This window comes from Siphateles boraxobius, unplaced genomic scaffold (genome assembly GCF_051911475.1).
Source record: "Siphateles boraxobius isolate OS27281-9 unplaced genomic scaffold, OSU_SipBor_1 25, whole genome shotgun sequence".
Lineage (NCBI taxonomy): Eukaryota > Metazoa > Chordata > Actinopteri > Cypriniformes > Leuciscidae > Siphateles > Siphateles boraxobius.
The window spans coordinates 15,808,981-15,828,691 of record NW_027508866.1 but is presented as its reverse complement, the minus strand read 5'-3'; the positions used below and the strand labels follow the sequence as shown (position 1 = coordinate 15,828,691).

General features: G+C 37.2%; 1 protein-coding gene across 1 annotated transcript; it reads left to right on the top strand.

Annotated features, from left to right (window-relative positions):
• The first annotated feature begins 657 nt into the window (after positions 1-657).
• letm2 (leucine zipper-EF-hand containing transmembrane protein 2) lies at positions 658-15,986 on the top strand. The gene is made up of 11 exons (XM_077242915.1): positions 658-1,070; positions 4,794-4,863; positions 5,280-5,727; positions 8,619-8,762; positions 9,068-9,205; positions 9,295-9,498; positions 11,187-11,306; positions 11,976-12,095; positions 12,346-12,450; positions 12,595-12,660; positions 14,581-15,986. Exons 2-11 carry the CDS (start codon positions 4,817-4,819, stop codon positions 14,632-14,634), a joined length of 1,446 nt encoding a protein of 481 aa, XP_077099030.1. The 5' UTR covers positions 658-1,070; positions 4,794-4,816; the 3' UTR covers positions 14,635-15,986.
• Positions 15,987-19,711: the final 3,725 nt, after the last annotated feature.

Below are 19,711 nucleotides of genomic sequence, written 5' to 3'. Positions count from 1 at the left end.
TCTTTGAAAATGCAACCAATTTTTAGTTAATTCATCTTGGGCAGTTTGTACGCAGCACGCACGCACACACACACATTAAATGTAATCTGGATTACATAATCAGATTCCAGAAATTAAGTACTTGTAATTATATAAATGAACCCCAGTCTGGGAAACTCTGACGTAATGTAATATTTAATGCACTTCATGTAGTTGATAACAAAGAAAGATTTTTTTTTAAAATAATTTTCTTTCTCTGTGTATTTTTAGTTCAATATGGTACATGATTATTATATTCAAATCAATGTGATAAACGAGTGAGGCTAAAGTAATCAAAAAGTAGTCCGATTGTATTACCTTAAATGTTTAATGTAATGTGATCGTACAATTGAAAATAAGTCCAAAAAACGATATTATTTAGGATTTTATTTTCCTACCCATACGGATTGAGCGCCATCTTCTGCACAACTACCTAACAACCATGTGAAAAAAACCGCCTTGCTACTCTGCCGCTGGTCTCGGCACTGCAAATATGACTGTTGCCATGGCAACCCTGAACTATAGCTGAACTAAGATCAGCAGGTGTGAACGCTCATGTGCCCTCGTCATCAAGGATGAGGTCATGGGAAGTTCCACTGTCCGCCCCGTGCAGCGGATTGGCCAGCTTCGCCATTGCGTAGAGCTCGTTTATTGGTCATTGGTTGCTGTCAATCACGCTGCTCCTCTCATCGGATGATCCTCCTCGGTGGGACGTTCGGCTTCACCGGGGCATCAGAGTCAACACGACAGGCCATTTTTAAAATCCGATCAAAACAGTACATCAGCTCGGATGTATTAATTTATAAGTCTATTTAGATTTAAACTAAAAGGAGTGACATACCGTCGTGAATGGAGTATCACATCCCGCAAAAGGTCCGTTTTTCTCCCGTACCATCGCCTCCGAGGAAATTTGACCCTCAGCTGCAGGAGGAGCGCTGTCGAGCCAAACATTTTTCTCCCCCGTCATCCGATCTGACACTAAAGTTATATTCAATGGTTAACGTTACAGCCTAACAGCCATCATACCGCCCTACACGGACTCTTTTCCACAGGTTAGTAGCAGCTAGTTGTTTAATACTCAATATCTCACGTAGACCATCTCTACCCTTTCGCTTCCATCCGTTGTCTATTTGTTTTTAAGCAACCGCTCGATGTTAGTTGTACATTAACGTTAACGAACCAAAGTAAAACAAAAGAATTGTCCGATCGCTTTTGTCTGAAATTGATTGATGTTGTGTATGTCGGCTGTTTCCATAGATCAGAATCTGTAAATTAATAGTTTAAAGTGGTTCTGGTAACGTAACGTTAGCACTACTGTTTTGAGATGGTGATCGTGTATCTGCGGCCTCTATTGTGGCCTTCAGCGCCTGTCATAAAACTTTATTGTTTTTACTTAACTTACCCGCACCACAAAACGTTAACTTACATTGGACGAGTGATTATAATAGGAAGTGGAGACTGTAGTTCATGTTGACATACGCATTAAAAAAAATGTAAGTGCAGTTAAATAGTTGCTGAGTCAGTGTCATAATGGTCGTAAATGTTACGAAACTTTTATACAATTTTATCTCCGTTGCAATTGGAGACTAACCTTCGGGTAAACCGAAATGTTACTTGTATTGAGTTAAATATGGCCTGTGACTTTGGCCGGTCTCAGTGTTTGTGTTCTGTTTTAGTGACGCAGGTGACGAAGATAAACACGTGAGTCAGTGTTTTTTTTATTTTTATTAAATGCTCGTAGAAGAAAACATCAACAAAAAAACACATTACCAACAATTATTGTCATAACATAATACAACAATACTCCAGAGTCCTTCTGTCCAGATTAATTTCCTTAAGTCTTTTAATCCAGATTAAGTGCCAAGTCCTTAAAAGCTATAAGAACAGCGGCTGTGTTTAAGTTTTTAGAGAACTCAATAGATTCAAAACACATTATTATTTTAAGTTTAAATCTTAAAAAAGAGGATTGCATTTAGAACACCTACATTTGTGCATTTGAATTTTAGCTAACAGAAACATACGGTTCATAAAATAGATATCACTTTTCTTTTCACATTCATGAAAATCAAAAATTAAATTTCTATATGTAAATTCAAAGTTAGGATTCACATAACATTTGATAAAATCACAAACATCACACCAAAATGTCACTGTGAGAGAGCAGTTCCAAAATAAATGTAAAGTAGTTTCAGGTTTCTCTAAACAGAAAGAACAGAGGGTATTACTATCATTCTTAAGTCTTTAGAGAACATTTATCTGGGTAAAACCTATGAATTAACTTCAAGGTGATTTCTCTCATTTTTTTAGTTATCAGTTATTTGTGAGAGAATGTCCAAACTTTTTTCCAGAGAATGTCACTTACAAAACCATTCCAATAAGAAATGACATATGGCATAAAACAGACTCCTCCTGAAACAAGATTCAAAATTTCGTATTGTTTTTTTTTTTTTATTTAGATGAAGAAAGGCACTGTGTGTTTACCTATAAATGTCTTACACAGATCCACTGAGTGACACAGAGATGAAAAAGAAAATCCTTTAAAAAGCATGAGAACATTCTTGTTACATTATTCATGTGTCGGTCTCTCATAAATCCGGACTGTCTCAAACGCTATCCAAACATTCTTTAAGTCTTTTAGCAAATATTATGGCAAAAAAAATAAAAATCATTAAGGAGTGTGATGGGTCGCCATTTGTTCAAATTGGTAAGATCTTTCTTTGGTTTAGGAATTAGTGTGATGATATACCCTGCGTTAACGTAGGAGGTAAAGCATCTTTATCAATACTCTCTTTAAAAACATTTGTTAAAAAAGGAGAAAGTTCATCTGCAAATAATTTGTACAATTCAGCTGTAAGTCCTTCACATCTTGGGGATTTATTGTTTTTCAAGCTCTTAATTGCGCTTATTACATCCCCATGAGTAACAACTCCATCACAACACATTCTATAACTTTCAGAGATAGCTTTAACATTAATAACTGAATCCAGAAACAAAGTCGATATCTGCTCTGTACATTTTGAACTATAAAGATTTTTATAAAAATTGGCACTGAAACTGGCTATATCCTTTGGATCTTTTATAATTTTGCCATCAACACATCATTTCTCAATTGTTGAAAGGGTCAAATTTTGTTTTTCAAGCTTAAAGAAATTGAGACAGAATTGAGTTCTCCTTCAAGCTATCTTTTCCTGGATCTTATATAAGCAGCCCTAGCCTTCGATAAGTATAAATCGTCTAATTTAGTTTGGAGGAGAAATCTAAACTTGCAGCTTTGAAGAGACAGACAATTAAAGTTACGGCTTTGAGATAAATTCATGATCAGGCTGTCCTCAAGAACTCTTCTCTTTTCGGATAAAAAAAGTGCAGTGCTCGCGACCGCCGCTTCGTCACGACAGCGTGCTTTCTAAAGGCGGGCAAACACTGTGTGATTTCAGCAAGCTTACTCCTCCTCATTGAAAATTATCTAAACATTTAGGTCGATTACAATTAATTATAGGCCTATAATTAACTGTCTATGTCCGAACACTGTAATAATCAGTCACCAATGAAAATTAAACACGAACTGGAGGTAAGCAACAGTAATTTTAATAGCTAGTTTGATATCTACAGAACTTAAATATCTCCCTCTTTTGGTTTTCTTTCTTGCTGCATTAAAGATGAAATGTTTAAACTTCTGTTTTCACACAGGCGCAGTGAGGGAAAAAACACTGAGTTTAGGGCAATCGGTTCATAGCTTTGCTTCAACTGGGCAATTCTGACATGCCAGAAATTCTTCCGATTGCCTTCGGCAGAGGTTAATCGCCTCTCGTTTCCCTCTGTACACTTCACGAAAAACGACGCACGGCGAAGCTGAAAATCGTCCCGACCCGAAAAAGAGTCACTCGAGTCAGAATTCGTCTCAGAATTGGACGAAAAACACACGGTGTATGCCCGCCTTTAGGGGTATTAGTTCATCCAAAATTGATCATGTTGTTCCAAACATGTAAGAGTTTCTTTCTTCTGTTGAACACAAAAGATGTTTTGAAGAATGTTGCTAACCAGACAGTTGACGGTAGTATCTTTCATAGTATTTTTTTCCTACTTTGGAAGTCAATAGGGTCCATCAACTGTCTGGTTACCGACATTCTTCAAAATATCTGCTTTTGTGTTCAACAGAAGAAAGAAACTCAACTAGTCTTTTAATACAGCAGTGACACATGACATTTTTGAATCTATTCCTCATAAATACTTCAGACAGTCAGATTTTATCAGTAGCCCATGTGCACATCTGATTAAATCTCTTTTGTGAAGCTTACACTCATTTGTAATAAAGTATAATTTCACGAAACCATTTTAAGTACCACGGAAAGACGAACATTGAAATAGGAAGTAGATTAACTAAAATATTACAATTACGATAAACAATTTGTCCCTCAAGTTTATCAGATTTTAAAACTCTTTAATATTTGTAAATCTAATTGTATACATTAAATTCATGCCTTTACATTTATTTGTGAATCTGCTTTTGAAATCTATTTTGTTTATTAATATAGCAACAATAACTCCTATAGTGACAAGCATTTCATTGGTTTTCAATCTCACAATTGAACTAGTCTAGGTTCCACCAAAGTATTTTGTGTTTTGATAGACATAATACATTTTTCCCCATAGTGTTTGCATTGAAATAATACAAAATATAACTGAGTGTTTACATTAATACCTGTAAAGATATAGAAATGTGTTTTACTGTCCAGGAACAGAGCACACAGCCTGAAATGTTACAATTTTTTTTGCAGGACACCCAATTTTAAGTCACAAAATGGCAGTTTTCAGCTCACAGGTGCTTCTCGCTGTAACAAGATCAAGGTGAGGTCATCATCCATGTTATTAATGCAAAACAACATGTAATCACTTCACATGTCTTATTCATTCTTCCTTGGGCATGTAATTATAAAGTTACCAGGTTTATGGTCTTTATATGATCATGCTTTGAAAGATTGGATATAACTTTAAACTGAAAAGGCTTGTAAGCAATTTTAACAAAACTAATTTCATGTTATCATATACAATGAAACTGTAATTATTTTCTCAGCATAATACCTTGCTTCATCGTTTGCCTTTTTAAGCACATTACTGTAACAATTTTGATTGTTTATACAATCTAAGGAACAAGTTGAAATCATTTTCTGTAGAAATCAAGAGCATAGAACATCCCTTAAATATTCTAAATATATTTTATTTTCTTCATGCTTTAACACGTCATCGTTCTCGTTTGCTTTCAGAGGATCCTACTTGCTTTCTAAAAGACACGGCAGTGTTTCGCTCCGGTCAACTGCATGCGTACGCTATCATTCAGAGTTCGTCGGACAGGCTGCCGTCACAGCCAGGTGTCCCAGGCCTCTGTACCCCTGTTACACATCCAGCTTGATCCGCCCTGGTTGCGTAGCTGCACGTCCCCTCCACAGCTCTTGTGCGTGGCTGCAAGAGGCGAAGGACACCGCTGCGGGTTCTCAATCCATCAAGGGTGACGCTGTCCCGGCCGTCTCTGCCACTCAACCTCTGCCAGGACCACCAGCAGTGCCAAGGAAGTCTCTGGGACAGAAAGTTCTGGATGAGCTCAAGCATTACTATCATGGCTTCCGACTTCTTGGCATCGACACCAAAATCGCTGGCAGGATGGTCTGGAGGTTACTGCATGGGCAGCTGCTCACCAGGAGGGAGAGGAGGAGGGTATGTTTTGGACAAAATATTGGAAACAGAATTAAGATGTTTTTACTTTGGGTTTAGCATGTTAGAGTGATTGTATCAGATGTTATTCCATGGATATTTGTAGGGCTGAAACGATTCCTCGAGTTACTCGAGTTACTCGATTACAAAAATTCCTCGAGGCAAAAACTCTGCCTCGAAACCTCGTTAAATTCCTATGACGCGCACTATACGCGCGGCGCAGGGATTTGATTGTTTCACACGGGCCGTTTATTCACACGGACCTGTTCGGGAAGCATATATTTTGAATTTAGTTAGCGCGATGGCGGAGAATAAATATGTAAATAAACGGCAGAAATTGTCTAAAGTGTGGGATCATTACACACTTAATGCACTTAATACACTTAACTCGCTGAAACAAGGTAACGTAGTCTAAGCCTATTGATGTTCGCTGATTTTAATCCCATACTGTATTTGTAGCGATGTCGTGATGCGGTTTGACTAGATATGATTTTTAGCTTTGATGACATTAAGCATTAAACGTAACTATCACGTTCAATTGCAAGAGTATAGCCTAAAAAAAATAACCCCTTCACACACACACACGCCAGTCAGACCAATTGCAGCAATGCATCACATATGCTTAAACTTTTATGTAGAAACGAAAGAATTTCAGCATGCATTCACTGTACACACCGGGACGTGATGGAGGAACAAATATTGTATTGCAGTCTTTGCGAGACCTTATATTTCACGTCTGCCAAATAGTTACAGACAACAACAAAAAAATAAAGTCCCCAGCCTGTTGGTTTTTAATAAAGATTCGGAGTACTCATTTTTCAGTTAAAACGCACGGAACAAAAAGTGCGTCAGCTTTTACTGCGTGTTCAACAAGTAATGTTACAGCTCTTCTTCAGCGTTAAACTACCAAAATACACAAATATGCTTAGATGCTTAGAGTGGTTATATTATAACATCTTAAAGGAAAATTCACATATGAGATAGCTTTATAACTTGCATACTATATAACTTATAGTATATAACTTATAACAGCTTTAACTGAAATAGACACAAGTTTAATATAACTATTCTGTTAATAAAACACACGCACAAAAAAATATCCGATTACTCGATTAATCGATCGATTGATTGCTAGATTAATCGATTACAAAAAGAATCGATAGCTGCAGCCCTAGTTATTTTTAGTGGTGGGGAGAAAAATCGTAACAAACCTAAAAAATCGATTCTGTTCAGTTTTGTGATATTTTGCGCACGGCCGCACGCAATTATATCGATACAGTAGCGCAAAGTATGCAATATTTAATTACAAAATAAAATTATCTATTTTCGGGTTTTCTCCATTGGTTTTCTCAGAGTTTACTCTGATCATTTACATTTGCGTATTACATCCACAAGGTGGCGCTTGTTGCGGTACTTTATTGTCGTGCATTCAACAGCAAATTCAAATGAAAATGGCTTCACTATTACAACCGGTTGTACACGACGCTCCATTTTCTTTCAAATCAAAAGTGTGGGTAAATTTCGGTTTTATGATTATTCTCAGGTTTATGTTACTCTATTTTGTCTGATTTGTTACTCTATTGTATTTAAATAACTGATGTGTTTATGTGTGTAAGTTATGTGCTGGGAGCTTACCATTCATGTGAGAGGTCTCCTATTCAGAGAATAATTACCCCCTGTCCTGTAATAAGGTCCTGTGTCCTGAATGTTCAAGAACAAGTGTTTAAGTTTTTGCACTACCCTCCTAAGGTTTTGCACTTCAGTTAATGTGTAGAAGATAATGTTTACAGAATGATATGTGACATTTGAAGTGAGTTGAACAGTCTTATTTTCCTCATTTTTTGTAATTCCTTTGAATAATATGGGGGACATGAATCGCAATATATAGCACAATCGAATCGTAATACTTGCTGTATCGCAATATGTTAAGAATCGCTATAATAATGAATCGTGGCCCAAATATCGCAATACTAATATCGCAATACTATCGAATCGTCACATTTTTGCCAATTCCCACCCCTAGTAATTTGATATGGATATGATAATCATATATCCCCATAATGTTTTTAAACGGTACTCCAAGGTTGAATTTGAATAACATCTGATAACTTTTTAAAGACGGTTTATTAACAAAATTAACTGGAAACAAAATGATAGTTTTTGAAATCCAAGATTTGAGAGATGCAGTCATTGTGGGAAATTGTCACCATCATAAGGAATATTATTGGAGCCTTAATTTTTAAAGTTTTTGGAAGTACTTGGCTAAATCTTATACTACACTTACTAACTTCACAATTATTAAATCCACGTCAATATAAATGAATCAATAACGTAGGCTTTTATAATACATTGGGTACAACGTTTCATGTACAAAAATCATGTTACCATATTTATACACCATGGTATTTGCATAATATGACATGGTATTTCAAAGAATATCATCATGGTATTACCATGTTGCCATGTCCAAAAATAACATGGTAATGCAAGATTTTCTATTTTTCCTTTTTGTACTCTTATATAATTTTTTTTACTTCGGTACAGTGACAGTCATGGTAATGTTAACTTGCATAGCATTCCAAGTAATACCATGGTACCCTTTGCGAATTTTTTTCTTTTTCTTTTGTGAGTCTCAACTTCTTTATATAAGATGATGTAAGTAGTTGGAAAGATGAAAGTGTGTCATAAGTTATAAGAGTTTTATGACAAATTAAGTGCTTGGTCAAGGATTTATAATGTAAGGTGACACAAATAGGATTGCATAACCAAGAAGCTTTACACCTCAGTGAAAGTTCAGCTGAATTAGGCCAGAAGAGCTTCTCTCAGTCTCACTTACCCATATTGCTTTTGTTTTTGACTATGGACGAATAAAACTTGTCCCATTGTCTTCACAGCTGATGCGGACATGTGCCGACTTGTTCCGGCTCTTGCCCTTCATGGTCTTTATCATCGTTCCGTTCATGGAGTTTCTGCTCCCCGTATTCCTCAAACTCTTCCCAGAAATGTTGCCTTCCACATTTGAGACCGAGTCCAAGAAGGTATGTCTTGTTTTTTTAAATGACAGCAAAAGTTGAGGAGTTCAGTTTGATTAATTGGACCTCAATCACGAAACACGAGAATAACAAATCTGTGTATCAATTTCAAAATTGAGGATCAACTAATGAAACTGCTTCATTTTGATTAATTGGGCTTCTTTCATTAAACATAAATTGACCAAATTGATGTAATTGATTTGTAAACCATTCCCCATTGAATTAAAGTAATCATTTTCATGAAGTTTTTTTGCAGATTCAAAATGCAACTGATTAGTAATGACCTGAATTTGTTTATTTTGCACTTCCAGGAGGAAAAACAGAAGAAGGGACTTGCTGCTAAACTGGAGCTGGCCAAGTTCTTGCAGGAGACCATTGCTGAGATGGCCAGGAGGAATAAAGCAGCTGTAGGAGACGAGACTCAGAAGTTCTCCACTTATGTACAGCAGGTTAGTTTGATAATCGAAGCCATTTTTCCATTTCCCATGTAGTGAAACTGTTCTGGATGTGATTGACTCTTCTAACTTGTCTGCTATAGGTGCGGCACACGGGTGAACAGCCCACCACTAAAGACATTGTGAAGTTCTCCAAGCTCTTTGAGGATGAGCTGACGCTGGAGCATCTGGAGCGGCCGCAGCTGGTGGCGTTGTGCAAACTCCTGGAGCTGCAGCCCATCGGCACCAATAACCTGCTGCGTTTCCAGCTGATGATGCAGCTGCGCACCATCAAGGCAGACGATAAGGTGAGACAAACGCAGACAACTGCTACTGAGGCTTTACAGTGGTTGTACAGCTGAATTGATGACTCGACATGTTGCTGTGACCTTTAGGCTTGTGGGTAACTGAGCCCATACGTCTTAAAGGTAGGGATGCTCCGATTGATCGGACGCCGATCATGATTGGCCGATATTGGTTAAAATTAGATTGATCGGCGAACCCCAAAAGCGCCGATCAAAAAAGCCGATCACGTGCCGTAAATTACTCACGCGACTTTTTCCCACCTGCATGCGTGGCGCACGGGCACACAACAGCAGAGTGGAGCTTGGCAGTGGCAACATGAGTTCTCCTTCACCGGAACGAATAGGGAGTCTCCCAACGGATTGAAGCGCACGTCCGAGTGAAGACCGTGCACCGCGCGAGCCACAACAGAACAGTATCTGCGCCACTGATCGCTGTGGCAACGAGCACTTTGACCACTTGATAAAAAAAAACATTTCAGCGCTAGATCGCCTCTTCTTTAACAAATGAACAAAACAAATGCTCCGAGTTAACTGGAGATGAAAAACTAGCCAGTTTTGGTGTAACAAGTTGTACATTTTGTTGCCAATTAGTAAATGCAGTGGGTGTATTAAGAGGCTACAATTTCCACATATGCCCAAGTATAACTTGATCCCCTCCCATTAGGCTGATCTGATGTGTGTTGGTCTGCCTGATCCCTCTCTGTTTGGAATAATTTAATGTTACTCTGCCTTATTTGGGAAAGCTGGCCTACAGTAGCCTTAAGACATCTCATTTTCTAAATACAATTAAATAAACACATTTCTACAAATGGTGCAAACTCTGCTAGATTATAGATAAAAGATTCCCATTCCCCTGCCATTTTGTGATCGGCAGTGATCGGCAATCGGCAGATCATGATTTTGGTGATCGGTAATCGGTGATCGGCCCCAAAAATGCTGATTGGAGCATCTCTACTTAAAGGGATAGTTCACCCAAAAATGTACTCGGCCGTATGTTGTTCCAAATCTGTATGAGTTTCTTTCTTCTGTTGAACACAAAAGAAGATATTTCGAAGAATGTTGGTAATCAAACTGTTGACGTTAGCGTGAAGCCATTGACTTCCATAGTATTTATTTTTCCAAGTATGGAAGTCAATGGCTTCCGTCAAATGTCTAGTTACCAACATCTTTTTTGTTCAACAGAAGAAAGATCTTCATACAGGTTTGATACAACTTGATGGCATGTACATTATGACAGAATTTTCATTTTTGGGCGAGCTATCCCTTTAAAGTGTAGGGGGCGTTTAGACAGAACTTATTTTTGCATTATGCTGTGGTACTTTTTTGATGTAAACATGCACTAGATGGACACCTTTAAACATTTCTCTTGCATCTTTTTCAGCATCTCGCATTCTAAAAATACGACTCTAAAAATAAGTTTAACTTTTTATAAAAAAAACATGTTTTGGATTAATGTTGGGTGATATGCTCCATTTTCATATCGTCCTATCATCAGCCTGTGAGATCGGCGATACACGATATTATCGTGAGGGGGCGGGGCACAACCCTATTTTTTTTCCCCATTCCACTGCTTGACTTGCATTTTTTTTTAACGCAAAAACACGTTCTGTGTAGATAGCCCCTTAGACCTTAAAGTATTGTTCTGGTTTCAATATGTTAAGATGATCTCAGCTGTTTGTGTCTCTGTGTAGATGATTGCCACGGAGGGTGTGCCTGCAATGAATGTAGCAGAGCTTCAAGCCGCCTGCAGGAGTCGTGGCATGAGGTCTTTGGGGCTGACCACTGATCAGCTCCGACAGCAGCTACAGCAGGTGTGTGTGTGTGTGTGTGTGTGCACAGACCAGCCTGACTAGGTTGTAAAAACCGCTTACTGGAGGATATTTATGACTGTGTTCCACCTAATGACTGTAGACAAATTGGAAGTGTGACGCATATGACAGATTTTGAAATAATCCTCTTATATTTACCTGCTTAAATGTGTTATTTCCCTATTGGATCAGTCCATGTCAACTCTACCAGAGGTCCCCGCCCTTTTTATTTTGTTAATATTTTTTCTTCAGAAAGACAAACATAAATGGTGATGAAAGCCAAAATATTAAATTTCCCTGATGTATATTTACGGGGAGGAAAGGGGAGGTAAAAATGACTTTAGAAAGATGGCAGCATCATTATTTTACTTTTGCACAGAGATTGGTAGGTCTATTAGCTAAATATGTTAACTATAGCAATCTTTGTTTCATTAGATGTCAACAGTGACAGTTGAAAATGGGCAAAAAAAGCCCTTCTTTTTACCTCAAGTTTGCATGCCTGTAACTCAAGAAGTATTAGAGATATCTTAATATCCCCCCCCCCCCCCCCCCCCCGCACCACATTTAATGTTTTGGCTTTCACCATTATTTATGTTTGTCTTTCTACAGAAAAAAACTAAATAAAGAATTTGATGATTTGTTGATCCTTTTTTTGCGTTCTTCGTCTCTCAGTGGCTGGACCTGCACTTGAAAGAGAATGTCCCACCGTCCCTCTTGCTGCTCTCCCGTGCAATGTACCTGACGGACCTCACTCCTAAACCTCCAATCATCCCACCGGTGCCCAAACTGGAGGTGAACACTCAATATACATATACCTCTAAACCAGATGTTGTCATCTGCTTACTATCTGCTTTAAAAGCAAAACGGCCCCAGTTCTTGCAACGGATTACCTTTGACCTTTGAAACCTTAACCAATTGATGCTTGGAGCTTAATCAGGAGGAAATGCAGACTGGCACATCGCTGCATAAGCGACGGCTGATATGATATCACTGTATGCTAATGATTGTTATGGATTGATGTTCTCTCTGTCCCGTGTCACAGAAAGCCACTCCTCCTGTGGAGGCTGAAACAGCAGCCAAAGGGAACCCACTGTCCTCCTCAGTGGAGGTGCTGGTGGACTCCGCACCTGTCATCAAAGACAGAAAGGTAGGACTCTTATAATGTCACCAATCAATCAATGTCTTCAAATGCATCTCAGCCGACCAGGCATTGTATAACAATAACCAAGAGGAGAAATGCTTACAAATAGATTTGATTTATGATATTCCTAATACTTCTTTTGTATTGTAGTCAGAAGAATTGTTGGAGAAACCCAGAGGGTTGGACATGCCATCGCCTGAAGCTCAGTTAATACATGTGAGTGTGTCAAACAAGATGTGTTGACCACATAAATATGTGTTTATTGAAAGGTGAAGGGTCATTAATATGTGTATTTTGCTAGATAACTTTCAATATTATGCATATTTTACCGGACTGTCCTACTTTTATGTTACTAGGGAACTGTTTGGTCAGAAGTTTCATTTATAGATGTTTTAAAAAAGGTTTCCCCTAGGAAAAATGTCTAATAACTATTAAAACAAAATATTTTATATAGCAGTTGTTGTTATATTCTAAAAGGTTTCATTTTAACTTTCTTTTTTTAGCATGAATATTATGGAGGCCCAACCTGAAGTTTAAAATAAATGTGTAGACAGATAAATAAATGTAATAATAGGAAAATAAATAAAGGAATAAATAACATGATAAAACAAATATAACTCGTTTGAAATTAAATTTAATTCCATTTATTATTTAATTAATTTATGCATTTATCTCAGGGCTCGCAAAATTTCAAAATCGCTGGTAGGCACTCTTCAGATTTTGGTAGCCCGAAATGAATTTTACTAGCCCAAATAAAAAGACCATTTTTAATGTTGAAAATTGTTTAGGAGTCAAAACATCAGTCAAAAACTTTTTCATCCTGACCTGTTTTTTTGGGCCGAGTAGAACTGGAACACTGCCGTAAATCCATGCTCCTCTGAACATTGTCACATTGTCACTGCGCACGCAATCTCTGTCACTTAAGCCGGGCGTACACGGTGCGAGTTTGGACACTCGGGAGGTCGTGAGATATTGCACACGTTACGAGCAACAATAAATTGAGTGAGAACGGCACTGCTTTACAAGGGGTGAAAGCAGCAGTTGTCTTACCAAACATCAGAACTTGCAGTTTGATGCAGGAGTGATGGAGAAATAATGACTCTTTGAAGCTATGACACTTTTCTCTGATTGTTCCAGCACAAGATTCTAAGCATCAGGAGTTTTGAAAACAGTGTCACCTTGTGGCAGGTCAAATTTATAGCAGTCATAAACAAGAGCGCGCATAAACCCCGCTGTTTTAAAGCCTGACAAAGCTAAAAGTGTTAATTTTCTGATGGAACAATTCACATATTGAAGTAAATAATAATAATAACAATACCAGACTTTGAGGCAAGTAAATGGTGCTTTAATTATTTTATGCTGTTTATATAGCAGAATATATGATGGTCAAGTCACAATACAGATTTTTTTGTTTCAAAGCAGCTTTACCGTCTGTGATAGTGTGTTAACACATGGATTCAAACATTCTGACACGCAAAGTGAAGCATTCATGTGAAATTCATGCTTTAATTTTTATATATCATGCGTTTCTCTTAAAACAGGCACGGAGATTCGTGAGAAATTGCGCTGTGGGCATGATCATGCATGATCAAAAACTTGCGCGGCCATAGTTTTCCTTAACATAACTAGTCAATAATGTGAATAAAGGGAGGAATTTGATTACACTATTTCAGAGAGCCCGTCGGGCAGGCCGGTTATGCATTTTGGTAGACCGCCTGGAAAACACAATAGCCCTTGTGACGTCGGGCTAGCGATTTTGCAAAACCTTTCTCATTTTCATGTTTCACATGGAAAAGTAAAAACAAATAAATATGGAAACAAATCAATGTGGGAATAAATAAATATTTAAATTAATTTGTAAAATCAACCCATAAATGAATAAATAAAATTAATTCAGGAATTAAATTTAGTTAGAAGTTAATTATTTTTGTTTTATTCCCTTTTTTTTCTCCTGCAGGTTTGGGCCTCCATAGAATGTGTTATTAAAAATATAAATAAATTAATGTTTAAAAAGCTCATATTTAACTGTTTTAGATTCAGTGTGAAAGTAGTTTCTACAGTGATGTTTAATGAGACCAGGCAGGTCAAAGTTCTAGAAGCTGCTGGACATCAACACTCTCTGTTCTGTCCCATCAGGCTAAAGAGGCAGAGTTGTCACAGAAATCCAAGATGAGCGCCAATGGGATATGAGGAGGTGCTCCAAGTTTCCACACACTATCTTTTTCTGTCGGAGAAGAGGGTAAAGGTTTCGCTGAGGAAGCATCTCTCTGACAGTCCAGGACCTCACACCTCTCGCACGGACCTGATGGACTGGTTGCATCACATCCTCCATCGACATCCGAGTCCTCCAAAAAGGAGGGTGGTTTATGTTAGACTTTAGACATCACTCCTTCTTGACATCTGTTACGTTTACATCTGAAGATTTGACGAATTCTGTAAATTTGCAATGGAAAAAGCATCAAGACTCGTTCCAGCCAGGAAATGAATGAGGACCTCTTAAGATTTGCCTCTTTTTGCTGAACTTCATTATGTAAATGTGTAAATAAACTGTACAATACCTGCATATTATATAAGTGCTACTGCTTCATACAGTCGGCTGTGCCATGTGCGTGGGCTAACAGATGATAGAAGTCATCATTTTAATATGAGGAATGCATATGCTTGCATTCTGGATTTAGTTTGGCAGGTGAGTTGTAAATGGCCAAGTATGAGGGTATTTTTTTTTTATTAGAAATTTTCAAATTCCCTTTTCCAATGGAATTTTACGTTCACTCCGTCAGTGGATGCGATTACGTCAGGCCCTATGGCAGACTGCAGTTTGGCACCAAAAATGGTTTTATCATAAAGTGTGTATTTAATTTGTTCATTGGTATGCTGTGTCGCTCTTTGAATCATGCATTTAAATTTTCCTTGGCGGAAAATCCAAATAACTACTGGAGTCATAAGTTTACGTTTCGCTTATGGTGAAAAATATTCAAAATGTTTATAATATTCAAATAAGAATATTATTAATATTCAAAAGAGAAATGTTTATTTTTTTGATTCATATACTGTTTGGATTATTGTGATTCATGTTGCACTGGATAAACCCAGGGAGGGAAAATAATATTTTATGGCAATACTGTAAAGTTTTCATTTAAAAAGCATTGAATCCCCCAATGTTTGCTTTATCTCACAGCCTGCCTTTAATTCGATCGTAATCCTAACGGAATTTGTTGTCCCATTCTGTCCCGGTGCATTTTTTTTTATGTTGATCAATTGTGTAAAATTAAAAATTGAGTTTAAACTGCCTCTCATTGCGTAAAGCTGCTTACCATCTTTGACCACTGTACAGTCAAGAAGTAAAGGTGCTCAATGCTCATACCTCTTCTCAATATCCAAGTGTTATTACACCCGTTTATTTAGTGTTATTTAAACAAATGCTACATTTTTGTTTCCAAAATTGACAATTTAAAGGGTCAAATTCACACCTATTTGCAATTAATTGATTATTGTTTAGTTTAAAAAACATTTCATTAAAAAAAAGCTTCAAATATCAAAAAGATTGATTTGAAATGTATTCATTTGTTGCAAACTAAATATGATATATTTTTTTAAACCTGTCTTCCACCTGCATAATTGTTTTTTTTTACACAGGGGTTTCAGGGATTAAAGTGAAAAAAATTATTCTGACTGAACTTTTTTTCAGGCCAAGTCATATTCCTTTAACTTTATTTAAATTGTCGAGACCAATAGCGTTTTAAGGGGAGATGTTTTAAACCGCTTTAATATTGCCAGTTTGCGTATTTTAAAAGCTATTTTAATCTATGAAAAAGAATTACTTAGCTTGACAAATAATCAACCATCTACATAACTTTTCAGTGCATGTTTTTATTTATTTTATAAGACCAAACATGCTGTATTAATATATAGTTTGTTCCATGGCAAATCGTTTTGGCTGAGGGCAAAGTGAAGTTTCATAACTTTAGGCTATTTAACTTTAGTCAGCTCTCTAATAGGCTACAATGTTAATGTTTGACTGAATTGTTTGCTTTATTTCTCATTGTATAGCTTCTTATAGCCTACCTATTAGGCTACTTATACTTTTATACTGGATATTATTGATCATTAAAACTGACATTTAACAAAAAGAGACAGGGTTGTGTAATGTTATATATTCTAAAATATATAAAATATTATTTATATATATTTTAATATGCATTCTCTTCACTGTATGTGTACATGTATAATAAAATAAAACGATACAACCCTGTGTTTGTTAAATGTCAGTTTTAATGATCAATAATGTTTGATATTTTTAAAATGAAAACAAAAAGCAGCAGGGTTGTGTTTTATATTTCGTGTTGTTATAAATATATGCAGTGAAGATAATCAATGTGCGTTGCCTGAACCACATTTGTTTGGCCAATATGTTTATGATAATATGTTCATTTATAATGAAAAGAGGTGTTTTATATAAGTTACATTTCGTTGTATTGTTGATGAAAAGAGGCAGAGTTGTATTTTATACCATATTTCGTTTTATTGTTGCCTAAAATATACATAAAGACATAACCGGAGTAGCAGAGCGAGCTGAGTGACGCGATCAAGAACGCGCTGTTCCATTTTGCAGAATAACCGGACTCGCGTCCTCTCGTCCTCGGGAGTTCGTTCTCCTGAGTCGAACTTGGCAAGTCTGAACTACCAAGGACGCAAGTCCGAAGTTTGCGTAGGTTACTTGGTATTGAGAAACGGCCAATATTGACCCGCGTTCTGTTTTCTAGCATGCGCAAAGTTGAGTGTGAAACAAGACCAACGCTGCGGGGGGCTCCGGGAACAAACGCGCTCGAATTCGGACCGCAGCAAACCAGCTGTAGCCTGACATGCACTTCTCCAAAAGTGAACACGGAGCAGTTTTTCCGTGCGCGGGATTTGAAAACCCGGAGTGGACCAAAAGCGAAGCGATTACAAAATGCTTAGAGTGGATAGAGGAACGTGCATTCGCTCCAATCCAGGCTTTATCACATCCTCCTCAGCAGGGTGAATAGGCCTACACCTCGTCTTTCCTTAATTTAAGACCTCTGCAAACTAAAATTAAGACATTTATCACACTATTTGAGAAACGAAAGCCTATTTACGGCCTTAAAATTATGAAAAGTGAATGTAAGGCATGGACAGACGGGAACCCTGCAATTGACGGAAATCCGTCATAGACTCGCTGCAATTAACGGAAATCCGTCGTAGGGACGGAGAACTTTAATCCCTGGGGTTTTCAAACTGGGGTGCTATATGGGGTTCTGTGGAAATTGAGATTTTACAAAATGCATTTTTAGGGCTTAAAAAAAAAGTTGAAGCTAATTTATCAAAAACTACTATATTTAATACTACTTTCATTCGGCCCTACTTTTAGAAAGAAATGCAAAACAAATCCGCATAATACAGAGCCAGAGTGAGATGGTGATGAAAAAAACGTGAGATGGAGGGAAAAAGGAAGTTTTGCAAGCGAATGTTAAAGCAATGGAATATAATTTTTCCTTAATAATCTTTTCAATTACCATGAACGTTTTCGATCTCCATAGCATTTAGTATAGTTTTTCAAAATTAAAAAATCATAATATTACAATCAATATTTTCTCACATTCTTTACTTAAACCATATAATTGCCTTTTATATTGTAAGGAATCATGCTTTTTGGGGGGTCCTTGGCATCAAAAAGTTTGAAAATCTGATATTTTACTTATTTTGTGTTTATCAATTTGTAAGTTGAAGTTACAAGCCTCACCACAGTTCTCCATCACATACTTTGACTGCACAGCTTGTGATTCCTCTGGAATGCTGGTCAAGGGTTGGTTGATCAAAGATGCCTGCTCTGTGTTTTTTACTTCGACTCTGTTTACACCAGCTGATTAGCAGGAATCTCATCCAAGTTCTCATTCCTTAGATTAGCTCAGTGGAGCATTAGGCCAGGACTTGCACTGCTCATGCTGATACAGTTGCATGAGGCTGGTCACAAGACTCTTAACTTCTTTTAAGTCTCCCACGAAAACATGTCTGGAATTTGAGCATTCTTACATCAAGGTGACTTTTAAAGGAACACTCCACCATTTTTTGAAATTGGGGTTATTCACCGTCTCCCCTACATCTAGATAGGTGGGCAAATGCATTTTTGTCTCAGTGCATGCATTGTCTTAGTCTGGCAGCGCCACCGCTAGCTTAGCTTAGCATAATGAATGGAATCCTATGTTGCCGGATAGCATGTAGTGAGTAAAAGTGGTCCAAAAAAAACCTAATTACTTCTTGTGTCCTGCTTATTCACAACGAGTACAAATAGCAATGCAGATTAAGAGTAGGCGATTTCCTAGGCAGATATTGACTTGGGACTATATTGGGGGGGAAGCACAGGCAAAGCACTGCTACTTGGGCGCAGTGATATCATGCAACACCTAAAATAAAGCTTGCCACAAAGAAACGGCAAAAGTAATGATTATGCATGAAACATTTGAATTGTTTATTAATACACTAGCGTTTCCTATGTCAGTGTTGGCTGCAAAGATAAAGTTGACGCAGTAGTGAACGCGCCTCTAGAGAGAAATGCACACTTCATTCGAATTAGCCTACATAAGCAGAGAGTAGCCAATTTCTTTTAAGTTTTTTTTTGTTTGTTTAAAAGTAGACATTCAAAGCTTTCTATAGATATAAATATACTTCTCAGGTCTGTGAGAATAGAATGTGTTTGTCTACTATGGCTGGTTGCATAAACTGCTTAGACCAGTCTAACAAGTCTTCATAAACATTTTTTTTATTTGACATAAGTTACATTAACACGGATTACCACTTGGCCTATTTTTTTTACAGTCTATGGGCCTACTGCTAGTTGGTCAGACTTGATCATAAGAGTTTTAATAGTGGCTGTTTATGCAACTGGCCCCTGCTTTAACCCTTAACCCACTGTATAATATTTGATAACTAAATTCTAAAGCCTCTAAATTATTAACACAATTAAAACTTTGCTGTAAATGCTGTTGCAACCTGTTTGCTGTCGTCTGATTGATAGTTTATACCTACTTTGTTTAACAAGTAAAAGGGCATATAGGCTTTTATTCTAAAAATGTCCACCTTCAGGTCAAATCTTTACAGATTTCTATAAAGTAAACCTAAGAATAACTTTTATTGTTAGTAATATTGTACAAGATGAACACTTACAGGACTGAATCAATTTAGGTTTACTTAAATTATAAATTATTAAATTAAATTATAGTGTTTTTCTCTTCTCAATGATGAGCTCCAT